We start from the raw sequence: 21,465 nt of genomic DNA, 5'->3' as shown, positions 1-21,465 counted from the left end.
CTCAAATTACCAACAGCATGTCCGTTAACACACATTTATTGAATGTTTATTTCTTGTTCTGTTCACACAACTTGTTCTTTTTTTCTCTGTTTCAGCAAAATACATTGGCTGCTACGTCGATGACACACAGAAAAGAGCTCTGAGAGGAGTTTCCTTTTTTGACTACAAAAAAATGACTGTATTTCGTTGCCAGGACAACTGTGCAGAAAGGTATGAAAGCACCAAACAACAAAAAACACTCTTCCTTTAGATATTATTCCTTTTTCATCTCTCTTCCCTGTTTCTCCTGAACTAAAAGAGCTGATGTGGACTTTAAAACCAGACAGTAATGAGAAAAACTGATAGCTGCTGGATTTACACAGATCTGAATACTGGCATTACTGTTTGTCATGATGTGGGATAGATTAATATAAACAGACTGGAGAAAATAAATCAAATCACAGTTTAAAGTTTTTCCAAATTTTGAGTGTTGGACTTAAAAGAAGTTGTCTTCTCTGAATAATGTAAACGTAAGCATCTTTGTATTTGACTATGACAGCTGGGCAGCATATATCAGCTTATGATGATCATGTGATGTAATTCAAAGCTGCAGAAAACATTTGGCATGGCCCTTTATGTAAGAGCGCTTCACTTATCATTGGTTTTATCATAGCTGAAACGAACACACAGGACAAATAAATAAAATATTGTTTAAACAACACAACAGAATGCACTCCAAGGCCATAAATACGTCCACTCATCTGCCTTTTCACTTTGTACTTAAAGAGTGGGGCTGTTCGTCTTTTGTTTGAGTGCAGCCTGTTTCCACCACCTCAAAATCCAAATAAGGTAAATCTTACCAACACAGTTTGAACAGGATGTGTTTCAAACCTGTAACATCATGAAAGGCCTTTTCTTCGTTTATAGATCATGGCACACCTCTGGTTCATGCAAAATATTGTTTTTTGGGAGGGTAGGTTGTGGAAAAAGTTTCCAACAGCGAGCTTCAGCCTGAGCTCTTCCAAACATGGACAGATCAGTCTGTTATGGAGAAAATATGAGCAGATGGATTTCGCTTAACCCCAAGCACCTCATGTTGTCTGTGCTGAATAGTCTTTCTTTGCTGGACCAGCTCCAGATTTTTGATGCCACATCTTTAAAAACATCAGTCTTTTTCTTGTTCTTCACTTTTGATTGACTTTTCACACTTTATGCTAAATTTTAACTGCCCCTCATTTTTGAAGCCATTGTCCGTTTTACACAACATCTTAGAAATGACAGAATTAAGTGTGTAAACATTATCAGAGAAAAGATTATAAAACTATAGCCACATTAGTGTTTCATTTCTATTTTTTTAGTACGTCACATAAGTTGTTGAGTAGCAAAAGGAAATAAAATTAGGTCAGTAAAAGAGTAACACAGTTTTTTAGCAGCAGATTTTTTTAAATCTAAAAAACCCACAAGGGGCTGTGATGGAGCCTGACAGAGCACTCAGTTTGAATATTTTTCATTTTTCTTTAATATTGGGAACTTAACTGAAATAAATCAGACATTTGCAAAGAAAAAAATAAATAAGACTCAATTTCTTCCAAATGCAGGGTCAAATAATTTGAAAAAACGTCATTAGCGGGTTAGCGTCTTAAAACCCATTTTTATTCCTTGGCTTTTAACTCCAGCGAGACTTAGTTTTTTTGCCAGGTCTTATTCTCTTTTATTTTCTTTTATTCCCCTTTACTTGCTTTTTATTTGCTTCTTATTGTTTTTTACAAGTGTTTTTCTCTTATTTGTCTGTTTTTACTTATCAGTTTTTATCATTTCATTTGATCTACCTGTACAGCACTTTGTCTACAGCTGTGGTTGTTTTTAAAAGTGCTCTATAAATAAAGCTGGTATGGTATGGTATGGTATGGTATGGTATGGTATGGTATGGTATGGTATGGTATGGTATGGTATGGTATGGTATGGTATGGTATGGTTTAGTTCACTTCCACCTAACTGACACCCTTTGCAGAGCATGTCGTTTGGCTAATTTCTGTGAAGCAGAGCTGTTGATTTTGACTTATCACAACTTTTGAAAGCCTAGTATTCATTTGAGTTTCTATCATCAAACCCTGTGGTTGTTGACTGAGTTTCCTGATTGACAGCCTGCATTGTATCCAACATCTTTGGAAGAAACTGGAGCATCAACTGCGAGCCAGATTTTATTGCCCAACATCAGCTACATCCTGTGGCTGAGTGGGAGCTGAAAACCTGCAGTGAGGCTCCAAAAATGTTAACATCTTCAGAGAGGATGTTCTGTCAAAAATATAAAGATCACTATTATCAGTCATTTGCCCTTTTTAAAGAAAGACTGAATTTACAACCCTTTGACTTTTATCTGTCATGACGTCCAGACAAGAGTGTGCTGGTTTCCATTTGCTCATGCATCCTCCATCACCCACTTATCTCCTTTGCCTCACACCCTATCCTCCTGTTTGATTCCTCACCCATCTTCTCTCAGCGTTTTTATGCTCCCTGAAGATTTTTTTGGGGATGGCTCCATCAAACGTACCAAATTTCACCCATCACTGATTTAATTCACAGAGCGCAGAATAGGAACAGAGGTCTTGTTTTTACATTCTTCCTTCTCTCACTTCTTCATTTTGGATCCTGCTTGCATCCTCTTCACGAACTGGGAGTTAATAAAAACCGACAAACAAATGAGGGGCAGCAGCAGCAGCACATCACCTTTTGATTGATGTCCCTGGGGAGTTGTTCGTGTGAGGGTGTGCTAGGTGTCTAATTGCATGAGTGAGGCCCCACGGGAGATGAATCCTCCATAAGGCAATAGAAAGGAAATAGGAGACCTTGTGTGAAGGTTTCAGTTACAAAGGACTGTACAGGAATAATTGGCTTTGCCTCGGAGAGTGTAGAATTTCTCTCCTCTTCCTCGACAAGAGAGACGCATCATCCCAAAGTTGTTGGATTTGTTCTCATCTTTACATCATCATCCACTGTGCATCATTTGTTTGGGTCTGTAATGAATTTGCCCTGAATGATCATCTTTGCTGGCCTATGAGGGATTAAGACACTTAATGACAGCTTAGAACCATCACTTGAACCCTCTCACGTCCTTCTTTATTAACAATGTTAATCCTTTTTCTCCCCTTCTTGTTCCTCCAGAGGCTACATGTATGCAGGTCTGGAGTTTGGAGCAGAGTGCTACTGTGGTCACAAGATCCAGGCGCCGAATGCTTCAGAGAGCGAATGCAACATGGAGTGTAAAGGAGAGAAGAGCAACCAGTGTGGAGGAGCTAACAGGCTGTCCATCTACAGGCTGGAGCTCAGCCAGGAGTCTGCACGCCGCTGTGAGTCTCACAATCCCCCCTCAGACTCTGTGTGAACAGTATGGTTTTCTTAACAGGGGTCCACCACTCTAGCTCCACTGAGTTAACACTTCTATAATCCCTCCTTATAAATTTCATTAATCACAAAGACTGAAAAAAGATATTCACTTAAATCACTCATCAGAGGAGACTGAAGAGTCATTCACACAAAAATCCCTGAACATTAAAACATTCAACTCCTCTTCGTTTTTCTTGTGATCTATCACGTCACATCTCTGAAAAGTTAAATAAGCACATATAATACTATGTAATTGTTTTTCCATTTGGATTCAGAGCTCTAACAATAACAGCTGTTAGCTTTGGGTGGGATGTTTGTTTTGTTTGGGTTGTTGCCACAGTTGAGAGCAAGCTGCTCTGTTGTGTTTACCTCTGTCCCCCAAGATGTGAGCTACCTCCACAGCCCAGCAGCAGACCGCTGTCTGCATCTTAAACACTCACTGCCTGCTGCTGCTGCTGCTGCTGCTGCTGCTGCCTGGAAACTGAAGAGAAGAGAAGGAATGATTATCAGAAGTGAAAATGATCCCTAGTTTAGGTTATTTAAGATCTGTTGCAAGATGTGATTTCTCCTTTGAGTCTTTTTTTTTCACTGTGAAATTTAGAAAAACTCCAAGCCGCAAGGTGTGGAAACATGCTCACTCTTTTGTTTCCTGTTTCCTCTTCTACTTCTAAGAAATAAGCCATTAACACAAAAGAGTCCTGGTTAGATGGACTAAACATTTATGGTCAGTTCTTATCTCAGTCCTCACTCGTCCAGTTCAGGGCTGTTTGTTTATTTTTATTTTCATTTCTGCTTTTTCCTCTGTGTTTGTCATCCTTCAGACTGCTGATTAAGCTCTGCGTGTTTGTCTTTTCACCTCTGACCTTCATGTTGGCCATGTGAGCACAGCACATCAAAGAGGAAATGCAGGAAATGTGTCGAAGTGTCTTTTTTGTGTTTTTTTTGCCACCACATCCGTATGATCGACTGTTTTAAGTAAACGTGAACCACTTTGACAATCCTGGGCTGTGGTGCAGCAAACGTGTGTGCTTTATTTTAAGACCGTGCTGCACCTCATAGAGTTCACTCAGCCGATAGTTTACATCAGTAGTTTACAAATTGTCTCTCAAGATGCTGTTGAGGGAAAAATGAGTAAAGGCAGTTCATGTAAAGAGAAGAAGCACTGAAGATATTCTGCAGGAGAGCATGGACATGGCATTAAAAAAGCACTTAAAGTCAGAGAAAAGGTCAGAAATTAATAAAACATTTGACACATATGTGGCTAGAGCTGTTTTAAATCCTGCAGCACTGGAAGCTCTGAGCTAATGGCAGCAGAGAGTATTTTTACAGCTTGGTGTGGCTGGTCTGTTTGAGAAGTACCATCAGTGCACAGCCGTATTCACAAATTTAATTTGGTGACCTGCAAGACAACAACCCTTCTTAATCCTGGTGTCTGTCATTTTTGAAACCTTTCAAGGGTTAGTTGCATTTCTCTGGTCCTTACGCTCCACAGTCAGCAGGAATCACTTCTTCTATGTTTCAGTACAGCTGACATGTCAAGTAAAAAATGAACATTTTAAACGGGTGTTTAGGTTTTCTCCAGCAGAAAGTTCAAACGATGATTTTCAAACTCTATCTGGTGCTGCACACACCTCTCCTGTTGATTAATGTAGTTTTAAAGCACTTTATCTTTCCTTTTTTTTGATGAATCATTCACGTTGAATTCCTGAGGTTGAGCAACTAATGAGCCATCGCTCTGAGAGATGTACTGTGTGTGTAGACGCAGCAAAACCAAAATATCCAAAAAGCTGTTATCAAAGCATGAAGCATCATCTTACAGATTAATTTCCTGTAGAGAGAAGTTCCTCTCTGCTGTGTGATATATGATCTTTCCATCGCAGCAAAGGAGGTCATGGGATCAAAGGTCATGTACACGCTGCGAGGATGTTAGTGCTGCTATTGGCTGAGTCGGCTGACAGGTCAGGGCCTCGGTGGACTCGTGTGTTTGAGGATGAATAACATTTTTTTTTCTTCTGTTTCTTTCAGATGGCAGTGCTATTTTCAAAGGCTGTTTCCACCGGCCTGAAAACGTCACTCTGGCTCTTCCTGTGAGCGCCGTCATCCAAAACATGTCTGTGGACAAGTGTGTGGACATGTGCACGGAGAAGGTGAGGGGACGTGTGTATTCAGGGATTGTACATTTGTGCATGTGAGTGCCTCTCCGGTGTGTGATGCCATCTGTGTTTCAGGACAAATCACTGGCCGTCCTCGCTGGAGACCGATGTCTCTGCGGCTTCCCGACTCATCTCTTCTCCCTCCATGAGCTGGAGGACGAGGGCATGTGTCTGCATCGCTGCCATGGGGAGGAGTTTGAGAGCTGTGGGAACGACGAGTACTTTGTAGTGTACCAGACACAGGTTCAAGGTACATTTTGTGACCAAGCCGTTTAAAATGGGCACAGCTGAATAAGAAATGTGTTGTAAAAACATGAGGTGTTAGCCACGTCCTAGAGCAAAACCTTTTAATACGTGATGTTTCAAGTTTAAAAAGTCCTGTTGACAGATAAACAGCTGACTCCAACCCTAATGAGTTCCTTTTCCTCTTTCATTACTGTGTTAGAAACTCTAAACTGCTGAAATCATCAAAATGTTTCATTTTGTTTTTTAAGTAAGCTTATTTTTTCCAAAAATGTTTTTGATATTTTTTAATGAAGTTTTGAAATTATTCATTTGTATTAATCATTTACAGCAGTTATTCTCTCACAGCTCTAAATACTTCACTTTCAAAAAAAGTATTGTAAAATTAAATTATGAAAGCTGTTTAAAAATATATGTATTTAAATGTGAAAAACAAAGTCTCCTAATTCATATTTCATCATAATCTTTTTAAAAAAAGTTTGAATGTATTTATGAGTTGCAACTTGTAGCATGAGTCCGTCTGAAGCCTACGTGTTGTTGTGGGTTTTGCATCCTCATGCACCAGGCAGCTGTTGCTTTGATCAGCAAAAACAGAGAGCCCAGCAAACTAATAATGAGGTTTTGATGCTATGAAACAAAAAAAAGACCACAACAACAACAACAAAAAAACCTGCAGCATGGTATGAAATTAGTTTAGAAATGTTTTACTTCTGTAATTCTCACACTGACTAAACATATTAGCCAACACTTTGACGTCATAAGGGGCAGACATCCTGAAATTTAGGATGGGGAGGAATCAGTCAAACTATTCCACAACAATGAAAAAAAAACACAGCAAAGTATCTGTATCCTGTTATGAAGAAATTAATGCCATGCTTTCTGTCTTCAGGGATGTCATGTCTACTTTATTTATTATCACAGAGCAAGATCATTAAACAGGAAGTGACCAACTTCTCAAACCCTTCCTTTTGTGCTGAGCTAATTGTTAAATATTTTGTTCTGTCACAGATCAGACCCATGAAACTTAACATATAGAAAGATCAATAACATTCCCTGTCGGCCTTTGTCGTTCTTTCTCCAGATAACCGCTGCATGGACCGCCACTTCCTCTCCACTCGTGCCAAGCAGCTGGTGGCCCTCGCCAGCTTCCCAGGGGCTGGTAACACATGGGCTCGCCACCTCATAGAGCTCGCCACTGGCTTCTACAGCGGTAGCTATTACTTTGATGGATCGCTTTATAATAAAGGTAAGCTTGAACATTAATCTCATTCACATTCCTCTTGCACACCTCTGTAGATTAAATATTTTCACTGTCGGTCGTCTTGATCTCACAGGATTTAAAGGGGAGCGGGACCACTGGCGAAGTGGGAGGACGATCTGCATTAAGACTCATGAAAGTGGCAGGAAGGAGATTGAAGCCTTCGACTCCAGCATCCTCATGATTCGAAACCCTTACAAGGCTCTCATGGCTGAATTTAACAGGAAATATGGCGGCCATATTGGATTTGCCTCTCAGGCTCATTGGAGAGGGAAAGGTGAGCAGCTGTTAACACTGCTGATGCTTTATGCCAGTCATTCCCAAAGTCAGGGTCCTGACCCACAGGTGGGTCGCCAGAGATTTTTTATGGGTCGCCAAATTAGTTTACAGAATGTTTACATGAAATTCGTGCTTTCCGTTCACTGATGACTGGCTCCTCACACCGTCATAGCTGGTTATATTTTCATCATAAAGGGTCATTGCCAGAAAACATGTAACTGCTTTAAAACAAGTCTGAAGCCATGAGCTCAAACAACCAAAGCCAAGCCACCATATCTTTCTTACTGTTTTACAGCACTCAGAGGAAAACACTGTCACTGTGTCACTATCACACAAAAAGCTGGCCCATTGATTACTTTGTTCCCTAATTTCCAAAAGAAAGATTTGAGTTCAGATTCAGAACCTGTTTGACTTTGAAAGTCCAAAGTCACTGTCCGATCTTGGATAGGCACCAGCTGCAGAAACGGGGCTGTTACAGCTGTGCAGTGACGTCATGCTGAAAAAGAGGCATGGACGGATCCTTTGCTTCATTCTGGATGAGCTTTACATTTTAATATCTCGTCCTGAGTCCGGTATTTAGCTTTTTATCTCTTTCACAACCACATAAAATAGAAATAGAATAAAATAGAATTGAATAGAATAGAATAGAAAATATTTTTTCTTGTCTGTCATGACTGACAGAAACTTGACTTCAACAGGCTCATTGAAAAAAATACAAATACGAATTAGAGATCTCACAAAAATGAAGACAAAATACAGAAACAGAGTGGACGCTGCGCTCAATACATGTGTTGTTCTCTCATCTTGTACACATGACTGGGATACAGTTCTGAAAAGCTAGCGGTCACAGTAATAATGTAAGTATTTTCAGAGTGTAAGTTGTAATACATAAGTCAAATTTGTCTCTCAGGCCTGTTAGCTGGTACAAAAGATGTAAGATGATGCAGAACATCATTAAAGAACCTTTTCTGTATCTTTACATATTTATCCTGTCAATCGATTCACAGATTGGACATATTTTGGATTGGGTTGCCGTGGCTTGTTCCTCAAAAAAATGGGTCGCCAGAAGAAAAGTTTGGGAAACACTGCTTCATACCAGTGATGCTGAACCCCTTTGGTTAAATGGAAACTCAGTTTTTGCTCTGAAAGCAAGAAGAAAACACATTTTTACAACCTGAAGTACAAAACTCTGTGAAAACACACCCAAAAACAAATTAATGAAGGCTTTCCTAAAACACAATTCCTCAAATGCCAAAGTGTTGAAATGTAATGTAGAAAGGAATTGGTCTGTGCTGAGATGTTGCAATATTTGATGAAGTGGCAAAGGGTCAGCAGTGACGTACAGAAGCAAAGAAATGGAGGAAATAATCCATAAACCCGTGAAGAGCTGTTCTGTGGTTTTTCCTCGGAGGCGACGGTGGCTGAGCTCAGTGTTTTATTTGGAGATGTTCCTGAGTCGAACATGATCGGTGGCAAAATCTGTGCTGCAGAAGGGAGAAATGAAACTCTTAGCCAAGCAACCACAACCACACTCACTGTGGTTTGTCAGATCATGAGATGTGTCACCAGGTAAAACCAGCTCGTTCTCCAGACTCTTGTGCAACATTGAGTCAAGAAATGTGCGTATAGATTTTGTGCAGAGAAGTTATTCTTGATCAGACACCTGAAACAATGAGTTTACATTGGAAGAAGTTGTGTTTTTGCTTGGGGAGTCGGTCTTCCTTTGGTAGAGTCGTGAAGGGATAAGCTTGTCTCAAATCCTTCTTTTGAAAATGATGCCACAACCAGCAGCTGCTTAGCTTAACTTAGCTCGTAGACATTCAGCATAGACCCCTGGAAGTCGCATCGACACAGAAATAGTCCAGCCCGTAAAACCCCCCTGACAAAACAGACAATTGTCTTGTTTATCTCTTTGTTTTTGAAAGCAGGATTTATCAAACAATACATGTTATTTTGAGCATTAGAGTTTCTGAGACATGTTTGGCTGCCTGTTTTCTCCTTAACTTTCCAGATGAGTCAGTGGGATGAGTTGTCTCTTGTTTGCTCAGTAAGACTTTCCCTCAAATGACTTGTATTTATTTGGTGTTGAAATGGTGCAGGTATGTTGTGAAGAGCTTTATAAGCTTTTTTTGGAGCCTGTTTTTTATGTGCTACTGAATTTGTTTGCACCATCTCAGAGTTTGTGCAGTAACATTCAGCTAGACCTTTAATGACTGTCTGAATTGATGGATTACTTTACCATGGCACATTTTGACTGCTTTGTTTTGCAATAGATTTTGACATGTTACTCTGTTGTGTCACCGTTTATTACCCAAGTTTTTAATAACGTTTCAGCAAAATTTGTTCTCGTTAAATTTCTCTTGAGACTTCTTGATGATTAAATGGTTTAAAAGAGGTCATTGGTCATTGTGTAATTACAGAAATGAAGCCTTAGGTCCACGTACTCCAGGATATCGTCATACATCTTAAATATCCTCCTTTTCTCACCACATTCCCCCCTAACCATGGTGTTTGTTTTTGTCTCACCCACGTATCGTCTCTCTGACTTTCTGTAGGGTTTAATCGATTTTCCAGAGGCTGCAGAGTTGCCGACCCAGCAGTTGTCTCTCTTTGTGAAAACATCAGCACATTCAGGCTGCCATCTCCAATGAGTGTTTCCTCCTAGCTGTAGGAGGAGAGCTGTGTCTGTGGCATCAGCGCAGAGAGAGGCTTCATGACAGCTGCCACATTAAATACACACAGAGGAGAAGTTTGAGAGTCAGCATGACTTTGTGTCTGGGACGTCACATGTTTGACTTGATGCACCCACCTCTGCAGCGGGAGACTTTGGGCCTCAGATGATGTTTTTGACAGTTGATGCCTCTCAGTGTAGCCCAATAAAGAAAAGTCTGCAGCGGTTTATTTTAGAGGGCGTGTCATTTCAGGAAGCACAGTGATATCTGACGGCTCTTATCTAAACTCCTTCACTTTCTCTGATGGAAATCAAACACGTGAATAAAAACTCCACAATGAGCTAATCTTCTCAGCCAGGCATTAGTAAAATAGGATGCTGAGAGAAAGAGATGAAACCTTTTTTCTGTCTTATTTAAAGTTCCTGTTTCTTGTAGACAGCCTGATAAAGGATACAAGTCAGTGAGGTAACATGAAGTTCCTCAGTGTTTCATCGCAGCCTGTTTTGTTTTAGACGCAGTATTTAATATTCTGTCCACTCTGTATAAAAACTGCCTCTCATAGGTTTTCTTCACAGCGCTTCAAACTCGGCAGCCTTTAAACTTTAACGACAGGCTTTTCTAACAGTTCCTGCCAGCCACGGCTTTTATGAGCCAGCAGTTTATCAATGAGTAAAAAGTTGCAACTAAAGGATTTTTCCTGCAGTATTTCTACAGTTCGACTGACAGCCAAAAATGTCCACTTTACTGTTCAGACATTTCAGGAACAACTTAACATACCCTTCCATAAAGAGCCTTTCTGCTAAATGACATCAACATTTGTCCATCTGGACTCATACTTCTCTTTTTCATTCAGCTCCTGCTTTGATTTTTTCTTTCAGAAATTTTGTTGAAGGTCTTTATTGATAGTGAAACAGCTGAAAGTGATTAAGTTGTTTGATTAAAGAGAAGCTAAAGGTCAAACTTCTTTCATTTTGTACAAGATGAAAACGTCTCGTTGAAGCTGTTCGATCAAATTCATATTTAAAGGTGTCGTGAGGAGTTTTCAGCAGGAAGTGAGACAGGCTAAAATTAATTCTGATGCCTCTTCATGACAAACAAACACAAAATAGGGCTTTAGCCAGAAATCTTCCATAACACACACACACATCTCTGTATAATTGTCCTTTAATGGTGGTCAGCCGTTCCTCCCAAAAGTGGAGAAAAATGTAAAATGAGAGTAAAATGAGATGTGTGAAAAAAACCCTCTGAAATGATCTATTGAAACCTTTTCTTTGTGTTTTGCGAATGCACTGTTGAATTTTTCTTGCCCAAGTTTCTGTTTCATGTATAAATCAGCCTGTGCTTATGTTACAGTTTCAGTTTATCTCCATTTCCTTCATTTCATTCACGACCACTCTCATCAAAAGAGTTTATTTTCTGTTCGCATTGAGCTGAATTCGGCAGAATGGCTCTGTTTAGGGAGCTCTGTGTCTGAGATGTGGAGAGCACAGCTCCTCTCTTTTTCATGTGCATTTTTGTTGTTTTACCCATAATATGCAAAGTTCCTAAATGTCCAAACATTGAAGTGTTTTAAATTATAAGTTTAATCCTTGAGGCCTCATGTAAAGGGTCCCAATTACTTGACTAAAAAGAACCTGAGTGTTTTTTCTCTCTACCATATTTTAATCCCTGCACATCTTCCAATTAACATTCATATCTTGATTTACTTTTATTTGTGTTTCACAGAGTGGCCTGAGTTTGTGAAGAACTACGCCCCATGGTGGGCGTCCCACACGTTGGACTGGCTGACTTATGGGAAAAACGTCCACGTGGTCCACTTTGAGGATCTGAAAAGAGACCTGTTCACCCAGCTGAAGGGAATGGTCCAGTTTCTGGGTTTGAAGGTTTCTGAGGATCGCCTGCTCTGTGTGGAGGGTCAGAAGGACGGGAACTTCAAGCGATCAGGGCTACGAAAGCTTGAATATGACCCCTACTCTCCAGAGATGAGAGCCAGCATCAATGAACTGATCAAAACGGTCAATGCTGCCTTGAAGAAAAGGAATATGTCTGGAGTCCCGGAGGAGTACCTGCCAAGATGATACATGTGATGTCTTCGCTTGACTGTTCTTCCTCTTTAATTTGAACTTCTTTGTGAATGGACTCTTCATCATAATTATAGGATAACATGGCATAATAAATGTTCCTGTTTTTCTCATAGGTCATACAGGTTGAAGCTAAATGATGAAGAAATCAGTCTCTTCTTTGTCCTCTTTTTATTTTTTAACTCCAGCAGCTTCATGCATTAATAGAAGAAACAGTTTGAACTTTATATTTTTCTGTCTGAATGAAAAGCACTTCTTATTCTGCTCTATGCACATGTGCTGTTTAGGCGTGTGCACATGCCTTAACATGTAGAAGGTATATTAGCTGTGACTGAAGACTGTGCTGGGTGATCTGTTGCCAGTGAAAAAACATTCGACCCAAGAGATAATACAAAACCCTCTGAGGTGTACTGTGTGATCCTGGTTTTTGCAATGGAAAAATAATAATAATGAACAACATAAACATTAAAATGTATTAACCTTCTGCTGCTATAAGAGTTACAGAACAATACTATTTTATGAGTGACTTTACTGTAAATGTAATATATTTAACCCTTTGTCAGAGGGATAAAAATGCAATATGCAGGTTATAACTACCTGAAAACAATACTGTGTCCAACTTTTTTTGAAGTTCTTCACCCTAATTTCTGTGAGAGATATCATGTTTCCAATTCTGAAGAACTTAATTCTCAGCTTTTCGTATTTAAGAAGAAAAATACTCCCTCATGAAGGCACTGACTTGTTGTGCAGAGAGGATTGATGTAGACAGCATTTATTTATCTCTTGCGCACATGGTGAAGAATCTAAGTGTGAAAATGTTTTATGAACACTGGACTCGATGCAGAAATCCAAAAAGCACTTCACTGTGCAACACTTTTCCCAAAGACCACTGAGGCACTAGGCATTTTGCTTGTGTTATAGATCAGAAGTTAGCAGTAGCGATCGTTATAAGTTTATGACAGTTAATCACAAACAATGTGAAACTTTATTTTTTATTGCTTTGTAGTAAAAGGGGCTTGGAAACAGCTCAAACCTGTCCCTCAGTTTTACTTTTCATAGTGTGAGATATTCTCAGATTTCATAAGCAGCTCGTCTTATAACGGTACTAAATGTGCTCTGCCATATGCTTACAGATCAACTAATATATAAATAAATTGATACATGATATATACACTGATTAAACACTGGTGAAAAGCCAGAAAACATGAACTGACTTCCAATTTCAGGATGTTGATAAATCTATTTTTATAGTGCGTGCTGCTGACACATCAATATTTGTATTGCAACAAGCAAACGGGAAAAGTTCTTTCTATTTTTAACACATGCTTTAAACTTTATTGGCAAATGCTTTCATTGACAGGCTGACACGGTGTGAACAAAGGTGTCACTTTTGAATGTATTTTCTATGGGATGAATGTAATGTGATCAGGCCCAATAAATGAGTACATGAAAGATGAGATGTGGTGTGGTTAACAGTTTGTGCAATAAACACTGGGAAACACACAGAGATGAAGATGATTAATAAAGAGTGATTTCTTAAACACCCCAGAACAACAGACATGGCTTTCTTTGATCTATTAAATCAAAGGATAAATAACTGCTGTGCTTAAAGTATGCTTAAAATACTCAGCCCTGATTTATGTAAGCTATAGTGCATGGTGATGGGGTTACCAAGTGGATCAGAATCCCAACAGGGTGAGCAGCAATCAGAATCAGAAATCAAACACGATAAATAATTTAACATACCACCTTCCAGGGCATGAAGGATTCCTGCTAACTTGTTCAACGCTGAAAAGGTTTGTGGCAGTCTTTTGCGGTTTCACACTTCACATCCATCTGATATGAAACTACACTAAAAATACTTGTGTTGTTGTCTTTATGACAGCCTCACAGACTCAAGTCAAAGTTTTACTCTCCTTTTGCTCCAGTTATTTTTTTCACCCCCACCACTGAGTTAGTCATCAAAGGCTCCTACGTGCTCACTGAGTTGTCTGCACTTTCTCCAGCCCAGCTGCTAACTAAACAAGGTTATAAAGCATATATATATATATATATATATATATATATATATATATATATATATATATATATATATATATATATATATATATATATATGTGTGTGTTTTTTTTGTTTGTTTGTTTTTGAAAAGACTGATTGAAGCAGTCTTACAGATAATTCAGACCAAAGTTCGAATGTATCTTATGTAACCTTTAGGTTGGGTTTCCCCCCTGCCTCCTTTGTTTCAACATCCAAAAATCACCAGGCGCTCTTTGTTCTCTTTCTCATGAAGCCATGAATCTTTTCTGTAAAGAGGGAAGTAACATGCCATAGGAGTCAACTGGTTTTAACCTTTTAGATGTTGCAATACTTTATATTTTTATTTTCTTAAAGAAAAACTTGCCCATTTATTTTTCTTGGCTTGGATAAGTGTTGGTAGTAATGCACTGCAGAAGTGAGTAAGTACATGAGTAAGTAAGTAATGTTAATTTGTATAGCACCTTTCACAGAGTAAGGTCACATAGTGCTTTAAGAAAAATCAAAACAGGCAAAATATAAGTAATAAACCAGAAAAACACATTCATGCATATTTTCATAAAGTGAACATTTGCATCAAGTTGGTCAAACAGGTTCAAAGGAATGCCTGCTTGAACAGGTAGGTTTTAAGTAGCTTTATAAAATCGATGTTTGATGTAGCGGCTCTCAGAGTCTGGGGGATAGCGTTCAATAATCTTGGTGGAGCTGATTCAAAGGCTCGGTCACCACAAGTCTTCATTCTGGTGCACAGATCTGAGTGTCCTCCCAGGAGTGAATGCATGAAGCAGCTCAGAAAGACACTCAGGGGCCTGACGCTGTTGGACTCTGTAAGTTAAAACAATCACCTTAAACTGAATTCTGTAGCTTACTGGCAGCCAGTGTAGGGATGCCAGAACTGGGGTAATATGAGACTGTTTAGAAGTTTAAGATAGAAACCTAGCAGCTGCATTTTGAACAAGTTGGAGCTGATCAATAGATGTTTTGTTGAGACACAGAGGAAGTGAGTTACAATAATCCAGCCATGATAACACAAAGGCATGACTAATAATTTCCAGTTCCAAATAAGATAAATTGAACTCAGTTTTGAGATGTTCCTCAGATGGGAAAAGCAAGTACTGGTCAAGGCACGGATGTGTTTATCAAAGTGCATGTCCTGATCAAAGATAACACCAAGGTTTCTCAGGCTAGAGCAAACATTTGGTTTCAGTGACCCAATACAGCCAGCAACATTACAGACAGTGCCTTGAGGAGCAGCAATGGCTGAAGGTAGTTGTTACTTAACCAGTCATTAATTGCCAACAGACAATCATGCAGAATGTTCAGATTGTTGGTATCAACAGCATCAAATGAGCAATACAACTGAATGTCATCGGCGCACGTATGGTAAGAGATGCCATTACACCTATTGATAACATTGCTGGGTGGTAGAAAATACAGGTCAAACAGAATTAGACGTGGTACTGATTGGTACAGTAGGCACACCACATGAATAAAGGGACAGACTCAGAGGTATAGGGACCAAGGTTTTAATAGTTAACTAAAACGAAACTAAAAACGAAAAATAACATTTAAAACACATTGCAGTTAACTCAAACTAATAAAAACTAGAAAAGAAAACAAAAATGATAAGTAAACTAAAACTGTATTTTGTGTTAACAAAACTAACTGAAACTAACCAAAATTAGAGACAAAATGTCCTTAGTTATTGTTTCTGACAATATTAACAGCCTTTAGGATTTTAATTAATCCGACACATTTTCCAAACCAATTTTACTACAGTTTTAGGCAGTTGTCAGTGCCGTACAGCACCATCATAGCGTCGTACTGAGGCGTGCTTGTTTACTGCACTGACTGGCTGTGCTCTGTGCTGCGACAAAACGTAGAGGAGCAATGAATCAGAGCATCTGTAATAGTTTCATTGCATGTGAATCTACCTTTAATTGTATTTGAGTCTGCCTTTATTGTTAGAGTCCAAGTTTCTAATTAATAAAGCTCATGTAATATTGTTTTTTATAATTTATGTTCATATTATTTTTTTTATAATTTATGTTTATATTTTTATATTAAGTCTATATTATTTTCATGTGTTTAAGGCAGCAGCAAACACTTCAGTATCAGCATTGACTGAGCAGTGAGCACTATGTTGGACTTGAATAAACAGTATTACAAAATATTCACTCTGACCTTTTTGAATCCTGCACCTGGTTAATAAGGTATGAAAAAACTAAAACTAAACTGAAACTAAACTAAAACAAAGCCTTGTTGTAAAAATCAAAACTCAATAAAAACTGGAATGCCCGCTCTAAAACTAATTAAAACTAAACTGTAATGGGAAAAAAATCCCAAACTATTATAACCTTGATAGGGACCAGCAGCAAAGGAGAAATTTCTACCAGTAAAGTAGAGGACAAACCAGTTAATAACGCTGCTGGAAATACCTACGTGGGCACGGAGCCGATCCAGGAAGATCTGATGATCAACTGTATGGAAAGCTGCGCTAAGGTCAAACAGAACTACAATAGTGGACATGCCTGTGTCGGAGGCCATCATGATATCATTAGACACTCTAAGAAATGCTGTCTCTGTGGAGTGCATCTGACAGTAACCTGATTGAAACTTGTGAAGAATGATGTCTAAGCAGTGCAGGGACTAGCTTATTAGCAACCACCTTTTCAAGTATCTCTGATAAGAAAGACAACTTAGAAATGAAGGTCACACTACTCAGCTAATAGTTGTGTTGACTAAGGGCATACTGTCTCTTTTATGCCTGAATTTTTCCAAACAGCACATTTGCTCTGTAGCAACTTATTACATCTTTTCAAAGATATTTTCTTTATTTATTTGAAAATGAAAGCTACAAAATGGAATTAAAGTGTGCTGATGTGGAGAAGAACAAAATTCACTGGACCAAACTATTATCCCTGACCAGAGAAAAAGTCCCTGACACTGCTGTTGTCCAAACTTTATTTTATTAACACAGAAATATAAGATACAATCGTTTTTTTTCACAAAGAGACACAAACTGTACAGCTTTTAGGAATGAACAAACAATAAATACAAATTCATCCGACAAACTGCTGCTTTCCTGAGTCCTGACCACCAACTTGGCCGTAGATGTCTGAAGAAAAGTAGTCGAAGGCTGTGCAACTATGTAAGAGATAAAAACGAGGTCCATTCAACCAAATTTACAACATACAAGCTGTGAATATACAGGTTATTCCCTGATCCAGTTTTGACATGTGACACTATTAAAAAGCAGAAAGGAACCCTCACAATTCATGCTCCAATCTAGCAAAAACTGCATTCATGAAAAAATACATTTGCAATTTAAAAGAAACAAGTAATTTAGAAACTGGATGGTTGAATGGTTGAATGGTCTCCACATCCTGCTCTCAAACACTAAAAAACATTCTGCCGGAAAAGACTGTCGACTTAAACCCCTGCTACACAAGATGAGCTGAGTGCGTGTGCATCAGCTCACACTCACACATTCTTCAATAATACAAACTTAATCAGGCAACAGATTTCTCTGTGCTGTCTACAGTGGGAAAATAAGACAAATGATTGCACATTCATTATAAACAGAGTGTTTGTTTTTCTTTTTACAAGCAAAGACACATTTTAAGACGTCAGTAATATCTGACGCCTCTAGATGTGTGTGGAGGCTCGACCGTCCATGGAGCTGGACCTGGACAAGTACCTGCTGGTGGTGCGACCTTCATCACCCATTGCATTCTCCATCTTTGAGAGCAAGGAGTTCTTGAACTTCTGCTTAAAGTCATTGCCCATGAAAACATACAGCACCGGGTTGAGGAAGCTGTTTGCTGCAGCCAGAAAAGTCCCCACTTTGAGTCCGGTGATTAAGATGGTTTGGTCGTAGTTCTGGTGGTTCAGCTCCAGCAGCACAAACACATGGTACGGCAGCCAGCAGACAAAGAATGTTGCCACAAGCGCAGTCATGACTTTAAAGGGTTTGGAGGATTTGGTCATCCTGTGGGTGCGAAGTTTGAGGATGATGATGGAGTAGCAGATGATGATGATGATAAAAGGCACGACAAATCCTGCAAGGAAGCGACTCACTGCAACCGTTTTGTGACTGTACCTGCCCCAAGTGTAATTGTTGTAGCAAACATTTCGACCAAAATGAGTGCCAACTTCACGAAAGATCACAGAGGGGAGGCTCAGAGTGATGGAGAAAACCCAGCAAATTAAAACAATAATTGAAGCTTTCTTCACTGTGCGATGGTTCTGTGCCCAAACTGGAAACACGACTGACACGAAACGGTCAACACTGATGACAACCAGGAGGAAGATACTGCTGAACATGTTGAGAAACATAACAGAGGAGACAAACTTGCACATGAAGCGGCCAAAGATCCATTCCTCCATTACCATGTTGATGATGTTGAAGGGGAGGAAGGCACAGAAAACAAAGTCAGAGATGGCAAGGCTCAGGTACCAGGTGGTGTTTACGGTCTTCTTCATCTTGAAGCCAGAAATCCAGATGACCAGAGCATTTCCACAGAAGCCCAGCAGAAAAACAGCAATGCTGACCGCGAGTAAGACGACACACAACTTTTCAGACCAACATGTGGACTGGTGTGTAAACACTGACTTCTCAGTTGGAGTGTCATTGTAGTCATGGTCGTAGTTGTTGGTGTAGTTATAGTCATACGAAATTTCTTCCATGTCTTCCATTCTGATCAGTCAACACAACTGTTGAAAAAGAAAAACTGATTAAAAAAACAGTACTCTGCAAATGTAAATGTTACACTCTTCACAACAAGGTGAGACTTTTTACTCCAAATTCAGATGATTGAAAGAAGTCTTACCTGCAGCTCTGACTGTCCTCTGCTGTTTGTGCTTTCAAGAGCCGGTGTGCTGGGTTTGATAAATGTGTGGGGTTATGAGCGAACCACACAACCCACAGGAAAGCTCTGAAATCAGCTGACCTGACAGTTTCTCAATACTTCCATCCCCTCACATTTTCAGTTCTGCATTTTGGCTATAGATGACATGAAATAACACCTATTCCAGATAATTTTAATCTTTACTGCAGAACAAACACATTTTTCACTCTTTGTTTTGATTACTTCTGTATTTCTGTTTCTTGACAGCTCAATTATTTTTTTTCTAAATTGAAACTAGCTTATATAACTCACCCTGTTATATTCAAAACACCACAAGTGTTTACAGAGTAAGCTAAAACCATATAGTTAGCTAATGAAAAGGGTCAACTTTTATGCTAGTTTAAGGCAAACAGGTAAGACCTCAGCTTTTTAAATGTGTTTCTGCTTTTGTTTCTTTATTTTGATTTAATATGTTGAGCAGCTATGCCATGCACCTGTCAGTCACATTTTCTCTGCTGTGGTGATGAAAATCTGTGCATGTTTTTAGCCGTCGTTAAATATAAATGAAGTTAGAGAATTTATAATGTAATCCACAGTGTCTGTGTGTATGTGTATATGTATTATGTATATATACATGCCAGGAGTGTAAATGTGAAGCAGCTCGGAAATTTGCTCAGGTGCCTGCCCCTGTAGGGCTCTGTAAGTAAAAACAAGCACCTTAAACTGAATTCTGTAGCTTACCGACAGTCATTGTAGGGATGCCAGAAGCCAGAACTGGGGTAATATGTAATATTTGGGGTGATTTTTTGGTGTTTAATGCTTTTATTGAATGTTAAGTTTCAGATAAAATACAACAAAATACACACAAAAAACCCCAAAACAAAACAAAAACCAAAAACCCTATCCCCTCCGGAACTGAATTTCCCCCCTGCTCACTGTCACAAAAAGAAAAAAAAGTCTGCAAGACGAGTACACATAAATAGACCTTTATTGTAGGACTCAGCCAGAACATCAAAAAAGAGTTCATTCTTGTACCTTTGTTGATGGTCTGTCAAAGAAAGACAAGAAAGACCCCCACACCTGATGAAATTTTCTTCCAGAGACCCTCATTATATATCCATTTTTTCAAGCTTGAGATGATATAACACATCTTTAATCCAGTGTGATTTCGTAGAGGGGACCGCATCCTTCCACCTTAGAAGAATCAACTGCAGTGCTAATAAAGTTGAGAAAGCAATGAGTTTCTGACCTCCAGCTGGTAGTCTTAGGCCCCGTTTACACGACGCCGAAAACGGTCGATTCCGCAAACATTTCGTTGCGTTTTGGCCTTCCGTTTAGACGAGACCACGTTGCGTTTTCAGTGAAAACGCAAACTTTTGAAAACGCTCCCCAGAGTGGAAAGGTCTGAATCCGCTCCTCCATCCAGCTTCGTGTAAACACAGAGCGGAGCGTCTCAGGGTGAAACGCTGACGTCACCGCATGCGCACTCGCAGTTTTAGGTGAAGGCTCCGCGCTCAGCCACATTTCCAGTTGAGCCAGTAGTTGGTGGTAATGCGCGTCATGGTTGGATTGCCGACCGTCTCACACAACAAAACGGCAGAAAAAGAAGAACAGCAGAGGAGACTTGTTCTCCTGGAGTCGTATGAACGCGGATCGTTTTCACGCCGTCCTCATGTAAACGCGGGTGGCTTTTGAAAACGCAAAGGAAGAATCGTTGCGGGAGTCTCCGTGTAAATCGGGGCCTTAGCCCCTGAGCAGTGATCTCAAAAAGCATTAAGAGTGGATTTAAGCTATTGTTACACCAAGCATATCAGGCCCCGTTTACACGGAGACTCCCGCAACGATTCTTCCTTTGCGTTTTCAAAAGCCACCCGCGTTTACATGAGGACGGCGTGAAAACAATCCGCGTTCATACTTTTTCTGCCGTTTTGTTGTGTGAGACGGTCGGCAATCCAACCATAACGCGCATTACCACCAACTACTGGCTCAACTGGAAATGTGGCTGAGCGCGGAGCCTTCACCTAAAACTGCGAGTGCGCATGCGGTGACGTCAGCTTTTCACCCTGAGACGCTCCGCTCTGTGTTTACACGAAGCTGGATGGAGGAGCGGATTCAGATCTTTCCACTCTGGGGAGCGTTTTCAAAAGTTTGCGTTTTCACTGAAAACGCAACGTGGTCTCGTCTAAACGGAAGGCCAAAACGCAACGAAATGTTTGTGGAATCGACCGTTTTCGGCGTCGTGTAAACGGGGCCTCAGAAAGCGCTTCACAAATACCTTAAAGTGCTGTTTTTGGGGGCAAGGCCAGAACATGTGTATTAGAGTGGCCTCTGTTGATTTACATGGGGCACACATAGGGGGGAATGTTGAGTTTCACGTGTGGACACTTTCACATTCATTTGTCCACACAAGAGGCTGCATCTTGCCTGCACCAAAATACAAAATTTAAAAATATTTATTAAATTCTTTTATTTATTTTGAGGCGACCTCTGCAGTTAGAATGGTCCCTGTTGAGTCTTTGCTGAACTTGT

At 39.7% G+C, this 21,465-nt stretch overlaps 2 protein-coding genes across 2 annotated transcripts in view; one reads left to right on the top strand and one right to left on the bottom strand.

Moving 5' to 3' along the window:
- Positions 1-13,553, top strand: part of wscd2 (WSC domain containing 2) — a 36,986-nt gene extending 23,433 nt beyond the window's left edge. The window contains exons 4-10 of the mRNA XM_074670141.1: positions 96-210; positions 3,142-3,326; positions 5,389-5,510; positions 5,592-5,766; positions 6,841-7,005; positions 7,094-7,294; positions 11,694-13,553. Coding sequence (XP_074526242.1) covers positions 96-210; positions 3,142-3,326; positions 5,389-5,510; positions 5,592-5,766; positions 6,841-7,005; positions 7,094-7,294; positions 11,694-12,046 — 1,316 coding nt within the window. The 3' untranslated portion in view covers positions 12,047-13,553. The remainder of the gene's footprint in view (positions 1-95; positions 211-3,141; positions 3,327-5,388; positions 5,511-5,591; positions 5,767-6,840; positions 7,006-7,093; positions 7,295-11,693) is intronic.
- A 3,488-nt stretch (positions 13,554-17,041) lies between these two features.
- Positions 17,042-18,983, bottom strand: cmklr1 (chemokine-like receptor 1). The gene is made up of 2 exons (XM_074670520.1): positions 18,919-18,983; positions 17,042-18,802 (listed from the first exon to the last, which is right to left on the bottom strand). Exon 2 carries the CDS (start codon positions 18,782-18,784, stop codon positions 17,735-17,737), a length of 1,050 nt encoding a protein of 349 aa, XP_074526621.1. The 5' UTR covers positions 18,785-18,802; positions 18,919-18,983; the 3' UTR covers positions 17,042-17,734.
- Between the last annotated feature and the right edge of the window lie 2,482 nt (positions 18,984-21,465).

This window comes from Halichoeres trimaculatus, unplaced genomic scaffold (genome assembly GCF_033239565.1).
Source record: "Halichoeres trimaculatus isolate MK-OKI-2021-1 unplaced genomic scaffold, fHalTri1.1 fHalTri1_scaffold_5, whole genome shotgun sequence".
Lineage (NCBI taxonomy): Eukaryota > Metazoa > Chordata > Actinopteri > Labriformes > Labridae > Halichoeres > Halichoeres trimaculatus.
This window is presented reverse-complemented; position numbering and strand designations above follow the sequence as displayed.